Genomic DNA, 15,485 nt, shown 5'->3' with positions numbered 1-15,485 from the left:
CTTCCCAAAGGCAGATGGGTCGCCTGATGAGGCCAAAGCCTGGCAGTTGCCTGAAGGTGGCCTCATGATCGCAGACCGAAATCGCCACCCCCCAACTCCTGGAGCCGTGGGTATCAGAGGCCCGCAGCCACTGCTGCAGGATGACGGCCTGGCTGTGTGACCACTAGTTTTTTTTTCCATTTTATAATTCTTCTTGTCATGTCCTTGTGTTCTCCCACCTATGTTGGCAGCACCAACCTCTCCTCATGGGTCTGCTAGCCAAACTGCTGCAGGTCCTTTCAGACCCCTGGTCCTCCCACCATCCTGAATTGGAAGGGGCTCCTGGAGGTAGCTTGTTAATTAGCCATCTTGGGGAAGATCATGATCGATGTTGCACCACAGCCACTCTGGGTTCCCAGCACAGAATTGAAGGTGTCGTCGGGATCACAAACCAAACAGGAAAATTCAGCTCCAGGTCCTCTACTCTTTTTTAACTAATCAAGAGCACTACTCATTCAGTAAAGATAGCTTATACAGTTTATTAATAGTGCTTTCCATTTGCCATTTTATTTCAAGATATTTGAATTATATCAAATGACCACAGCCAGGTGATTAATGTTTTCTAATGTTATAAACTGCCATAATTTCATAATGGGATTTATGCTACTGAGCAATGAGAGGGTTAACTCTTGGCAAATGATATATAATAGATCAAGACCTGAGGGGAAATAATGATAGAGAAAATGTGTTAAATGTAATGGTATTCTGATACTTTACAGAGTTAAACTTAAGATAGAGCAATCGTGGGGATGACACATGAACAATTTATGTAGCTGTTTTCAGATGATCTCCCTCGCCTACCAACTGAACAGAGGAGGCAGAGGGAGAAAGTTCCGCACACTATATTTACAGTGGAAGTAGGAATGTTCACTCATTTTTGATTTTTCCTCTTTTTGCCATCTTATGGATACAGTAAGCAGGAAAGGTAAGACTCATACTAATAACAGTAATGTTGCCTTAAACTGGACAGTCTAGACATGCTTCCAATTCCAGCATTCTCCTTTACTGTTCCATACGCGTTAAAGAAAGCAAGCAGAAGACCTTTTAAGCTTTCATGATTTGGCATATCAGGCATTAGGATTGGTAAGAGAACAACAACACATGGTCAATCATCTTCTAACTTTTTGTCCCTTCATTTCACGTTCGGAGAGGGGATGACGTTTAGGGTCTAACTGCTGAGATTTTCAAGATTGGTACATGGGGAACAGTGGGAAAGAGCTGACGTTCTACTATTCTGTGCCAGATATACTGCCGAAACTGTGCCATCCTTTTCTTCCATTTGTAGATTCGGAAATATTACACACATAACTGTGAAACACAAAATCTGACAGGTACCAAAATAATGTGGTTTCTGATTATAGCAATCTTGATTTTGGTTCACATTAAACATGTTTGTTCAAACTCTGATGCTTGTATTAAATGGCTGTGAAGCTTGCTTGTGTGGCTGGTTCTGTTATTGATAAAATGTTGATTAGAAATTTCAGTAAATGCTGAAATGGCACAGGAGGTTCATCATAGTGAATTGAGAAAAGGCAAATTAATATTTGAGGTGGGAGACCCATTTGTCAGAAATTGATGTTTCTATCCCAAACATATGTTAAAATTCCAATATTTCTATTTTTATGTTTAGCTTCCAACTTTCAGAGGTCTTTTTTTTTAATTTACAGATTTGCTTTGCATAGGTAACTAGTTGGCATATAAAAGTTAAAGATGAAAATCATTGATGTAGTATATTATTGTAAAACAAAAGTAAAATACCGCAGATGCTGGAGATGTGAAATAAAAACAAAGTGCTGGAAAACCTCGGCCAATCTGGCAGCATCCGTGGAGAGACAAAGAGTTCATGTTTCAAGCCTGTATGACTTGAAACATTAGCCTTGTTTCTCTCTCCAAAGATGGTGCCAGACCTACTGAGGTTTTCCAGCACTTAGAATTTTTATTTCATATTATTGTAAACCTTGCTTATGAGTCATGGTATATATAATAATATTTTAAGTAGGATGACATTTCTAACTACCATTAATTTACTTGTGTGTTTAATTGCAAAAATGTTCTCCTAATTGAAATGCCAATGCTATAAAAGACCATAATACAGATGGCTTGCTGTGTTTTTACATATATCACATTCACGTATATTATTGGTACTGTAAAAAGTCAGTATTTTGCCTCTATGTCTCTGGACTGTAATGTACTCGATAAAGCATTAGTCAGTTTCTGCTGCTTTGACCAAAGAAAAGTTTTCCTGGAAAATTCATGTATGTAATATAATTGAACAGAAACAAAGCATTTAACTATGAAGCAAAAATCTGCTTTCTGTCTCTGGATTACAACATTGAGTTAATAGTGGTTTGTGGAAATCAGTACATTCCTATCATTAGTTACGATAATAATACCATGTGGTTGGTTCAGGAAAAGAGCAAGCTCTCCATCTGCCAAAGACGATGTTCCTGGTGGAAAAGACCCATTGCTGGCACACTCTTCAGACCCTGTGGAAATGAGACGACTAAACTACCAAACTCCAGGTAAACATTTGAGATTGAAGCTCAAAGAAATCACTGTTGTATTTCTCATTGGCTTGGAGACAATCTATTAAAATCAAATTAAAGGACTCTTTGCTATTTTTGTTACCAAGTTAAGTCGATGTAAAATTGGTTTCTGCCATTCTGAGATCTAATTAAAAGGTTTCAGTTTTGTTCATTTTTCTTTATAATTCCTCTACTTCACAGAATATTTTATTTCCTAACTGGCACAGTGAATTTATATTTGTATGTTCATTTCTAAAAAGCAGCTCCGTTTTTTTTAATAAAGCCTATGACTATATGACTGAGTGGTACTAAGCCATCCAGGTAGAAACTGATCGCAACCAAAACAATAGTTCAGATGGCACAATTTGTCTCCATAGCTTACGGTTAAGGAACAGAAATATCAACCAAGGTATTAGAGGACTATGAATTTGTAGTAGCTGCAGTGAGATATATGTAGCTGATATAAAATAAGAACAGGAAGTGCTGGAAAACCTCATGGTAAATGCTGAGTTGTTACAATCCCAAAGGGAAACTTGAAACAACTGCCACAACTCGTTTTGCAATTTGTATAAATTTCGAAATGCATGCCTTGAATTTCATCATAAGACCACCAAGTCTTGTAGATTTTTACAAAACTAGATTAATCATTTATTAGTAAGATAAATGATTTTAAACGTACATATAGATCTACAAATCACTATTATGATAACTTCTAAATCCTCTCATTAATCTAACTCCCAGTTACACTTTCGTGAAGGCAGTATTTAGACACATTTTTAGAAGGCAAAGTAAATGATACCCTGAACAGCCGAATTCAAACTGAGTTCTCTTAAGTTCAGTCCCTGAAGGCCGCAGTTTGAGGCATAGATGCTGAAGGCTTTTCACACTTGTTGAATCTTAGGCAGAATCTTCTGGCTGGCGTGCGAGTGACGGAGCCCGCGTGCCAACACTTAAAATGTCGCGCAAGTGTCCCGACGTCAGCGTGCGGCATCACGATATTTCGGTCAGCGAGCGCGCTATGCAGCAAGACGTGCACCTGCCATTAATTAAAGGCCTCGTTAAGGCCCTTAGCTTGCCAATCGTCGATGATTTTGAGGGGCCCGTGCAAACTTCGGCTAGGCGCACGGGCCCAACGGTCAGGCGGGTAGGGGATTTTTTTACAAACCTCATCCAGTGGCGGGATGAGGTTTGATAGTGGTTTTAAAAACATTTAATAAAGTTTTTCTTTATTTCATTAAAATGTCCCAGCTCGTGTGACATTTTCACACGAGGGGACATGTTAATGAATTTTTTATTGTCCTATTTTTTATATTTGCCAGCTTTCCAGTGATCTCCCTGAGGCAGCACTTTGCTTCAGGGAGATGTGCGCTCTTTCGCGCGCATGTATACAAAAGAGCACACTCTGATAGTTGGGGAATCCCTCCCCACCCACACAGGAAGCACATAGCGCTTCCTGTCGGGTGGCCCGCTGGACGGGCCTTAATTGGCCCACCCACTTAAAATGGCGGCGGGGCCCATTTTGGTGGCAGCGATCAGCTGCCCGCCTGCCCATCAAGGGCAAAATTCTGCCCATTGTTTCTAAATTTCACCTGGCTAGGTGACACATTTCATCCGTCCTTTGAAAACAACCTGGTCTGGTTTATTTAAAAATGCAAGTGTCCTTTTACCTTATATTCTAAACTTCCCCGATATTTACACCAAAGCACCCAGATTATCTGCCTCTAATTCAATTAAGTCTCACACATGGACAGTCCCACTATTACACTATTTTACAATAAATTCCAATAACATTATCATAATTATATCTTCCTGACACTCAGTAGATCTGGCATCATCTATGGATAGAGAAACAGAATTAACATTTTGAGTTGAAACTCTTCTTCAGAATCTGTATGTATTTAACTAATATATGTAGCTATTCAGATTACAGCAGAGATAACTAGACAGAACAAATGATCTTTTCTCATCACTTATTTCCTTAGGACATGGATCCTTATCCTTCAGAAATCTTGATGTGAACCCCATAAATTCAATCCATAATAAAATTCTGTCCTAGATTTAACAAATCTTACAGAAACGATATTTGAGTATCGATCTTTTTTTAATGATCCAATTTTCCAGAATAGCTTTCCAAATGAATTCATTCTAGAGTTGCCTATTTAAAATTTTCAAACAAATTTCAATATCAAGCTTCAAATGTCTTTCATTATAGCACAAAGCTCATGATAAAATGCAAATGCTTAGTTCCTGAGAGCTAATTTGTGTACTTATAAATTATATAATTATCTCATTATATCAATCCTTGCACAGAGAATAAAATTACATGTAATAAGTTTGTGCTCTGAAGCACCCTTTGTTAACCTACTGATTGTCACGTGTGACAAGGTACTTATAAACTGATGATCTGTACAAATGAATATATGAACTGTTTGAAAAAATATATGGAATAATCTAACTTTACATTTCAGGTCATGTAAAATTACAAGGTAATTCCCAACTTTTTGCAGGAGAAATTGGCTTATTAAAGAACCATGAAATCTTGGTTTTGAATTTAGGATTAAAGTTCAAACTGGATGAGCCCGACCCCTGTCTCTCAGTGGCTTGATTATTAAAAGTTACGTAAAAGAACTTCAGATTGATGTAATAGTACTTTTGATTGGAAGATTACATGAGTTCATCAGAGATGACTTAGAACACTTAAAAAAGTATATATTTTGACTGTTCTAAACCTTCACAAAGGAAACTCATTTTTTCTCACTGTCACTCTCAAGCTGCCTCATTCTCTCGCTTACCTAAAACTGACTTTTCACATCTTAAAATCATAGGCATGGAGGGAAACCAAAAATGACAGGCTGTGAATGAATTGGAAAAGATTTAACTTAAAACTGTAAAGGCAAATATCCCAAGCTTCATTATATTCCCGTGTACTTGTGGTCCCTTAATGTAATAATCCTAATTATGTGAGATCAGCATTATTTCTGGGTTTTGGAATAAATGGCAACAAGAGGATGTGTTGTAAAATTAAACAAACAAAATAATTTTAAGGTAGCTATTTGGCAATGAAATCCAAGCACCTGGAGCAAATAGCAGAATTCCAACTTAAAGAATTTGTACAGTTGCAGGAGATCATCATGCCTCGTCCACTTGAGGTTCTACTTCTGCCTGTTGTCTTAACAAATACCTCAGCTAATAATGTGGAGGACTTCAAATTATCTTTACTTCGTGTATTTGATTACTATAACTGCCTAAATATCATACCCACATAAACAAAATTGATTTGTTACCAAACAAGGCAACATAAACAAACAAGGCACATACACCTGTCCAGCCTCAGGAACTTTGTGTTTTCTCTCCATTTTCAATTTTTCTGTTCTCATTATGTATATTTGGGTCACACATCATTCTCCAGCTGAAAGCAGCCATGTGATCTGATTTCCTAACCTCTCCCAGTGGAACAATTAAAATTTCTCTCACTTCCTATAGGAGGGTGCACTGCCTCTGCTTAGCACCTCCTTATGTCACAACTGAGATCAGGAGTTCACTATACTGGGAGTTCTGGCTACAAACAGTGTAATCATGAAGGATCTCATTATGTTCATATCATATTGGGGTCATCCAATCAAATGATCAACCTGGTGAGTTTATAGTGTAAATCAAGGCACTTTGCAGAGAATCATGTACAAAATGGTCATTTTGTTTCATAGCAATGTTGAATATTTTGCACAAGGTTTTAAGATTTTGATTGCTAATCACATTGTCAGTAACTACCCTGCACTTTAGCAGTCAAAATGTTAACACATTGTGGTTAAACTCTTTTCAAAGGGTTACATAGCATGTGAAGCATTCATTAATATGGTCTCATGGACTGAGACAAAATCCAATTATTTCCCAGGGACAGTGAGCTGTGTTTTGCAATGAACATGCTTTACAAAAAACTTAGATGTCAGCTGAAAAAAATGAAATGTCAAGTCTTAAGTTCCTTTGATTACAGAGTGGTGGAACTGAAAATAACCTCAGACAAAAGGCTTTTGTAGTCAAAACATCTCGAAGATTTCCTTGTACTGTCTGAGCCATGACTTGGCAAAGAACTATTCTTTCACCTTAAAAGTTGCTTATCGGACACTTTGAAGTTGGAAATAACAAGTAGATTGTCTTCTTAGTGTACTTGTGTATTTATAAGAACATCTGAAGAATTATTGAAATATTTTCTGCCTGACTTTTTCTACATTTCTACTTAAATACTGCGCTTGCCAAGGTTAGGAATGTCTGTACTGTATTAGAAAATGTAATGTTTTTTGCTGCTTTGTCACCTTTATGCTGGTATAAGCACATTATTTAGAATCATTTTACACAAGTTGGCACATGCCAGTTTATAGCATTGCACATTTAATTTGAACTTGGCATTGGAAATGCTCAGCTTGGAAGTTTTTTTGTGGGCTATTGGAATTGATGATAAAATCTACATTGATATGTGTAAACAGCCACCTGTCTGCTTTTGACAGTTTGTGACATGGTCACTAAATTGGACAAGTGAACCCATGCCAGTCTGAACTTACTGAATGGAAATGTTCTGAGTTAGAGAAGTTCCTATCCTTACTACAATTCAGTTTCCAGTTTCATTCATTCATTCAGTAGAATTGTTTGATTATTCAGGATATTTAGGCAAAGTCGTTGAATGTATTTTCCCACCAAAAATGAGTCACCCTAACTATCCCTTCACAGCACAGAAAACTGACTGTTCATTCTGTTTTTCCCACTCTAAATACACTCATAATCCACCCATTCTCACCTAGGAAGGTCAAACTGCTGTTAATTTATTTTTTGGATCCACAATGCTTATATTCTACATTCAATATTTACTTTGGAATGGATGATGCTTAAGGGAATATGTATGATACTTTACAGTTGATCACACTTCAAATATCTAGTAGTCAGTTCAAATAAATCATGTCTGCAAAACAATTTCTCGATAGTCTAATGGAAGATGGGTTGGGGTTACAGCTTAAAAAATGATTTCCATTGTATTTTACCTCATCAAATGGCATTTTGCCAAGTTAACACAAGTACTTTTCATGGTCTGATTAAGTTGTCATGAGAAATCTTTGTCTATTAACACTCCTGTCAATATGCAGTTCAGGAGCTTGGCAATTTCTCCATCAGTAGAATAGGGTGGGGAATGTTCCAGTCTCTAATGTGCACTGTTATTTTCAGAGATAGCATAATTAGAAAGGGAACATTATATTAGAGAAATATTTGGACTCTGCCACTGCTCTAGTAAGATGTATTGGTTATGCTGGTGAGCTAAATAAACAAACAGAGATCTATAAAGTACAAGCATATTGTCTTACATGCTTATTTTCCTCCCCATGGTGAAGAATCTGGCTAATATACTACAGCTAATATATTTGTAATTATAAGTGATATTGGTCCAAAATTATTATCTTATCACTGCATCTGTACTTAGCCAGACAGTTAAATAATTTTGCTTTCATCTGTTCTCCTTCGTGTTTTTAAACCCTTCCAATTTTCTAGGTTATAATTTTGATTGCATAATGAGGTAATCTTTGAAACAACTTGAATTATTTACATTTTCAAAGCCATTCCTCCACTCCCCTACAAATAAAAAATTCATGGGGAAAATGAAAAAGGCAAACTAAAATATACAAGATAAAATCAAAGATTGAAGTAATCCAAAGTTGATAGAGTAAATCTAAGCCAATAAATGAATGAAAGAGCAGACTCAAAAAAACTGAATGTAACTGAAATAAAAATGTATAACTCAGTTTGTGTGCAAGTCATAATTTTGCCCATCTGCAACACCAGTTAGGCCTAGTTACTTTTGTTCACTTCATGCATGAGGTAAGAACCTAACCTTTTGAGATTTGGCTCTTCACTGTCATGCTGTCTGTTTCATTCAGACAGGTTCTGTTAAGTCCATAGACCTAGAGCAGCTGGGACAACCAGACACTGTCATCGTTGTTTGAAAATCTTTTTTCTTAGTTGTAGACAAAGTGAGTAGTAAGGAAAAATTTTAGAATTATAGAGGAAGATCAGGGGATTGGGATTACCGAAGAGTGACTACAGGCATAGTGGACCAAATGGCCTTCTGTACTGTATCATTCCATGATAATGAGAGGAACCATTATAAGAATAGCATATCTTCCCATTAAAGAGAGCAAACTTCATGCCTTTTGTATGGAATAGATTGAAAATGTTTTTAGTGGATAAAGGAGTGAGTTACCTCCAAACTAGATTTGAATCAAAGTCCCCCTTACTGCCCTATCCTCTTCAGTAGAGGCATTCAGTTTTCATGTGTAATTAAGAAGTTTACTTGAAGGGTACAAGGGTGAGGAATTTGCCTCCTTGATCTTATTAGGTTTACATTTTAACATAGACCTACTCTCATCTGCTGAACTTGTGTTGGTTAGTCATAAGAAAAAAAATCAAGGCATGAAACCATAGGATGGTAATTAAAAGAAATATTTCAACAGTCTGAAAGACTGCCTAATTGGCAATCAGACATAATGGTCTTGCAAATGAGGGAAATAACAGGTGAAATTAGCATTGTGCAGTGAAATTAGCAAATAAGCAAGATACTAGTTAAAATTAGCATAATGCCATATAATTATCCTGTTCAAATTAAAGTCACAGTATTACATCCCAACCAGCCTGGATCTTTCATTTTAACACTCCAAAGTTCTAGTGTGAACAGCTGGTAAATAAATAATTTGATCGTCACTGTTATGAAACAATGAATCTGAACATCACCACCATCACAAAACATGGTAGACAATTATAATAGTGCATGAATCATGTGTTTCAAATAGTATGATTGCTTGATTGATAGTGGTAAAAGGTTTAGAAAAATCACTAACTGCCTGAATTTTAAAAGGTTGTGCATCCTTGAGAAGTAGAGGGTTATACAGCTCTGGAAGGTGAGGACGCTCTAGAGGGGAGCATAGGTGACTCAGGGAGAGATTCTGTCAAAGATGGTGGGAAAACACCACTCCAGTACTAAAAACACAAGGCTGTATGAGGATGTGCTGAGCAAAAATTTGAAAAATGTTTCAAAAAGAATGGGATCAAAATGATTTTCTGATCAATCTGGCCTAATTTAAATATTGGCCTTTAAATTTTACATTTAAAACAAAATACTAAAGTGCACCGGACACACGAATCAACTAAGGGGCCCGTTTTAATGAATAGCTCGCTAATTTAAAAGCAAAATCTTGGAATATGGTATTGATGAGGTGAGCCCTCTATACTTCTAGCTGCTCACTGACTAACTTGCACAATAGCCCCAGTAACCAGTTTGATATTATATGACTTGGTCACAAAAACAGTGATGTTGAGAAGTAACAATTTTCCCAAAAACTTAGCTGTTTTGGATTGATCAGGAGTGCCAAGTACTCCTGCTTGCTTGACAAAATAATAACACTAATATACCCAAAGAGGTATATGTGGGCTGGACTATCCCAATATCCCATTGTTCCTTCCACCACCCCCTCCCCCCCAAAAAGAAGAGCATGCATGGATACGTTTATGGGGGGGACATTAACCAATGAAACTCAAAATAATCATTTGTGGCACTAAAGATTTTACATGAGAATTGTGCATTGGATGGAATTTTTCTTATTAAAGCAGGCCTTATTTTGAGTAACTGCATGAAACGGAGATATCAAAGTAGAATGCAAAACAGCGTCTGTATTGTTAAGTTTATTTCTTGGTTTGTTTTTCTTTTTGTATTGATGCTCTCTAACCAACTACAGTATACTCAGGGGTTCAAATAGAGAGTCAAACCTGAGTGCTGCCAAGCACTATAAGACATTAACTGTAGGGGACACTTTCAGTACTTCATGGGCAAGTAATAAAACAAAAATATAGATCTATTTTATTTCCCTTTACTTGAATGAGGTAGTGTTTTCGAAGGTTTATGTCAGCTCAAAAAAACTGAAGAGATAAATCTTCAGTTCTGAAAGGTTTGGTGTTTAAGCTACCACTGTCCATGTGATGAAAGTATTCTAAGACAGAGTTAGCTGCTCATATTTGAACCGTCTGAGTATATAACTGTTCCTTCACCTATTTAACTCTGAGATTGGTCTCTTGTCCTCTGGTAAAAGCTAATTTGTTTTCTTACCCCTTTTTTAAAAAAAAATGTTTCTGCCCCATTTTCTTCACAGGTCCAAGTGTCCCCAGTTGCCCAAACAACTCAAGTTAGTTTAATTGTCCTGTGTCTTTTCTGCATTTTTTTTCTGTATATTCTTGCTCTGCCATGAAGGTCATTTTTGCTCAAAGAAGCTAATCTCAGTTCCAATCTGACTAATTGAGCAGTATCCCCTTTGATTATCTACACAGCCTCAATTTCCATGGTATATGTGTGTATTCCAAAGTTACCATATTCGTACTTAAAACCAACATATATAGTGTTCTCTCAACCACCCGATCACAAAATGGGTTGTAAAACGTCTTGGTGGGCGCACTCGCTGTCAAAAGCTCAAGTGCTGAAGGGCCTATACTGCAATACTGAATTTCTACTTCGAGGGTCTTTCAGCAATGCATAGAAATAGAAATGACCCCTTTTGAGTTTTAGAAAACTGGCATTTTTATTTCCTTTGCAAGCCCAATATATTTATGGACCTGATCAATTTAAAGCCCCATTTACCATTTTCCACATCCGGCATTTCAAGAGCCTATAAAAGAAATTCCAGCTCCAAAAAACAGAAACTTCGCCTGTTCCAAAGACTGCTTAAAGCAAGATTTCTTTTTAGAAAAATAAAAGTGGATCCAATTTGACTATTACTGTCTCTAAATAGCCTGTTCCAATATTATTTATAAATATTGCAAAAGAAATAACTAGTGCAAAACTGTCAATAGAGCTTTTTACAACATAGTGTTTCTTATTTAAAAGTGAAGTTATAAACCATGGCAATACACATTTTGAATTGCAATGTCAAAAGCTGTTAATCTTTGAGTATTCCTCCAGTTTCTGAAGGAAGAGTTGAAGCTGCTAAGCACAAATTGAGTTTCAATGAAGTTGGAAGTGAGTTGGTGGTGTACATTGGCTAAATTTTTGCAAAGTAGTGCTCCATGGTGTGCTTTAAATATGCAAGTGTAGAACAGATAAAAGCTTTTGATTAAAACCTAATCAGTTTAAGCATCCCATCTGTCTCAGTATTGGATGTACCCAATTATTCTGGGATTTGGAATTTAGCTTCATTTTCTGGCATCAATGTATCTCCTAAAATATGGCTGCTCAAGGAGTTTGATCAAGCATATAACCAAGGGTCCAGGATAGTTGACTTTCCTACTAGATGCTAAAGAAGTCGATGCCAGAATATTGGTGCAATAATGATATTCTGCCACCAGATGGCACTTGTGATTTATTTTTGTAACTTTGATTTTTTTTTCTTACATCTGTGAAATGTCTTGTCATAGAATCACTGTCACTTTTTAATTTATCTCAAAACTGATCAATCCTCACACCATTACTTTGTTCTGCTTCAAATTCCCCCATTGCTTGTCTAAGATCTAACAAATGGCCTCCTAAACCAGATGGCCCACTTATTTTCCCCCTATTGTGCGCTAGTTCAGTATCAAATTCCAATTCGGCACCTATCATATTACACCAGCATCCGAAATTTACAATGCTGAGAATCAGAACTACAATAGCTATCATCCTATCATATAATGCCAAAATATTAGACTATTAAATGATATTCTAACAAGGTGTTTTTATATGAAAGCATTACGCTTTTAAAATATTTTTAAATAAATTGTTTGAGTTTATCCAATGATTTATATTGTAACAGATCAATCATATATCACATGTAGACATCTAGATATTGAACAAAATTACTGCGCCAATTCAACCTCCACTTCAACTTTTTGAAGATCATATTAATTAGGCATCAGAAAATTCAATCTCTGAATAGAAACTGAGCTTCACAACCCCAGATCTACCAAAGTAGCCTGTTCCTGTGGAATAGCTGATCTGAATCCCAGTTAAGATTGATCTATTTCATTTTGGGGTAGTGTCATAAAACACATGTTTGTGAACCCTCGCTTTATGAATTGCCAACTATTTTATGATGAAAAATTACATTTAACATTTTTAAACCTTTGTTATGCTTCATTTTGTAATCATTTGATGTCTAACTTATGCATATTGGCATCAGGCAGGCTGTAGCCATAACCCTGGCCTCACCAGCATTCCAAAATAATGTGCAATGATGTAGAAGTGCTGGATCCAGATTTTGGTGTAGCACTCCATGAAAATGACAACATTCCTTCATAGAAGGTGGAAAAGTAATGCCTACTCTGGGAATAGAATACTTATATAATAAAATTATTAGTGCATGGATTGTGCTGACATCAGAAAGTGACTAAATCCAGGATCACCAGGTCATTGCAAGTCATTTTGACTGCTAAAATGAGAGTATGGATGTGACTGTTATAATGAAAGCAGCCATACTTTTATTGAATGGCTAATTAACTAAATCATTCAAACAAATAACAAATATGGTGTAAGTTTAAATCTAGTTTTACACCTTTAACGTCTGGTGGCTGATGAGCCTTCCCTAGTGTAGTTTCTAATTTTTATTTAAGCATATGTGCAGAGAGATATTGACTGTTAGGTAAGTTTGTGATGATCCTGAGGATTTTTAGAGCTATAAGGAACAAACAAAATAAAATAACTAAATTGCTGCTATTCTTGACGCAATAAGAACTTACAGGACTGGATTTTGCACTCAGTGACAAAGTAAGAGTGCTCACCTCTGACCTCGAAGAAAGCCTTGCTGAGAGATATCTCTGTGGGAATATGGTAACTCTCACCATGCAATTGATTTTAGTGATCTTTAATGGGGATTCAAAGTGTGGAGCTGAAATGATATTATCAAGCTGACCAAATAGCCAATCAGATCAAAGAATTTGCAGATGGCCAACCAGGAAATGAAAAACACAAAATTAAATCACCTTTTAAAAATGTTACATAGAACGAAATAAAGATCGCACGGGATGAAAATAGAAGCAGAAATATCATGAGAAAACTTGAGGGAAAAATTTTTCAAAAATTGGTTTATAAAATCTAGTTATTAACCATGTTGGAGACATTCAGTAACTCTTCACAAATGTGAAGTTATTTTTTTCAGGGCCAGATATCTGTTGTTCAACAAAGGTTATTACACAGATCGCCATTAAAACCCAGTAACTTTCCATGGGGTTTCTTAAAAAGCGATGTGAGAGTGGAAAAGGGGATGTCCTCGCCACATTAATCGATTTCACTGATTTGCCACCTCGGAGTGGGGTTATCATAGCGCAGCCTGTGGTGGAGCAGTGGGTGACAGATCACAACTAATTTCCGCATTAATCTACCCATGCACTAATTCCTGAATGCTGACTGTTCACTATCAAACCGCCCCCACCCCCTGCAAAATTCAGGCCACAATTTTTATTTATGTTATGCTAGGAAGATTGTCAAAATGGAATGTTGTTCTGAGCTGCTGCATCTATTTGCCTTCTTCCCAACGACCAACAAAAATCAATTTGGTTTCCATTGGAAGTATTAATTTCCACTTAAAGTAAAGTACAAATTATTTTTTAATAAAGAATGAGAGTTCTCTAGTGCTAGTTTTAATTCTAGTGTGCCTATTAATTGGAATAGTGATGGAAGAATGTGAAAACATGAAGCAAGAATAATTATATACCTTCTCCTCCACTCCCAACCTGCTCAGTGACTTCAGTGATTAATACTTTTGGAAAAAGAGAAAGTCACGAGTAAGAACTCTTTGGGGTATTCTTGCGAGATTGATTATTCTATTTCCCTCTTGAAATAGAAACATGCACTATGGATTTGATTATCAACTCAGTCTGTGTAGATGAGAAAAAGGGACTGCTGCATTTTTAACAGCCTTTACTGTCTTCCTCATTCAAATCTGCCTTTATCATCACTTTTCTGTATGTAACCGCATATGGGCCGCTTAGAAACTGTGTGCTGTGTGATCAGTGACTGTTGCATCTGAGCATGTTCAGTAGAGAACAGTTTCAACCATACAGTTATATAAAAAAATCCACAATTTTTGGCGCATGTTATATTGTAATTCCAGTGTTTTTGGTAATGTCACACATAACCTTTCTACATGCATAATGCATATGTGCTTTTAACACTTATTTCATTTTATTTATTTTTTTTAAGTTGTTATGTTCTGTGATTATGCCTCACTGACTTTATGACTCTTATTTGGTTAGGCATGAGGGACCATCCACCAATCCCCATCACTGATCTTGCTGACAACATTGAAAGATTGAAGGCCAATGATAATTTGAAGTTCTCACAGGAGTATGAGGTGGGTTAAGCCTCAAAATAATAATACATTTTGGATATTAGCCAATCTTTTTTTTACTTTGAGCGTATTTTTGTCCTTTTAAAGTGTTGGAAATGATCATGTGTTAAAAATAGAATGTTTATTTCTTGCATTCATCATCCACCTCAGGAATTCCTAAGTCAGATGCACTGCAGAATTTCCTCCAATTATCTTGACAATATGTCTCAGACTTTCATTGGTAAGGAAAGAAATTCCAGCACTTGAGAGAATTAAAATATCACATTCAAGAGACTCAACAAACAAATCTTGCTTATATGCTGATTGTTTTTTAATTGGCAGGTTTTTATTTAAAATGAGTTTGACTTGTGTCACATTAATTACAAGTTACATGAATATAAATACAGGGTACCACATTTTTTTGTAACACTCTATAAATAAAACTCTATGGCACTACAATTTGAATTGCGTTGTGGTAGGGCTTACTATCGATTTGGAATGGAACAACTTGATTTCGATCATTGTACTGAACAGTGATTATTTAATTGAAACAGAAGCAAAATACTGTGTATGCAGGAAATCTGAAATAAAAACAAAGTGC

General features: G+C 36.3%; 1 protein-coding gene across 7 annotated transcripts in view; it reads left to right on the top strand.

The window, feature by feature from the left end:
* ptprfa (protein tyrosine phosphatase receptor type Fa) overlaps nt 1-15,485 on the top strand; it is a 509,773-nt gene that overhangs the window by 405,594 nt on the left and 88,694 nt on the right. For 4 of the 7 annotated variants that reach the window (XM_041207577.1, XM_041207576.1, XM_041207578.1 and 1 more), the window contains 2 exons: nt 2,449-2,561; nt 14,811-14,908. In XM_041207577.1, the coding sequence (XP_041063511.1) occupies nt 2,449-2,561; nt 14,811-14,908 (211 nt within the window). Of the gene's footprint in view, nt 1-2,448; nt 2,562-10,744; nt 10,778-14,810; nt 14,909-15,485 lie in introns of all 7 variants that reach the window. The other 3 variants (XM_041207574.1, XM_041207573.1, XM_041207572.1) reach the window with 1 other exon arrangement.

Source organism: Carcharodon carcharias, chromosome 16 (assembly GCF_017639515.1).
Source record: "Carcharodon carcharias isolate sCarCar2 chromosome 16, sCarCar2.pri, whole genome shotgun sequence".
Taxonomy (NCBI): Eukaryota; Metazoa; Chordata; class Chondrichthyes; order Lamniformes; family Lamnidae; genus Carcharodon; species Carcharodon carcharias.
This window is presented reverse-complemented; position numbering and strand designations above follow the sequence as displayed.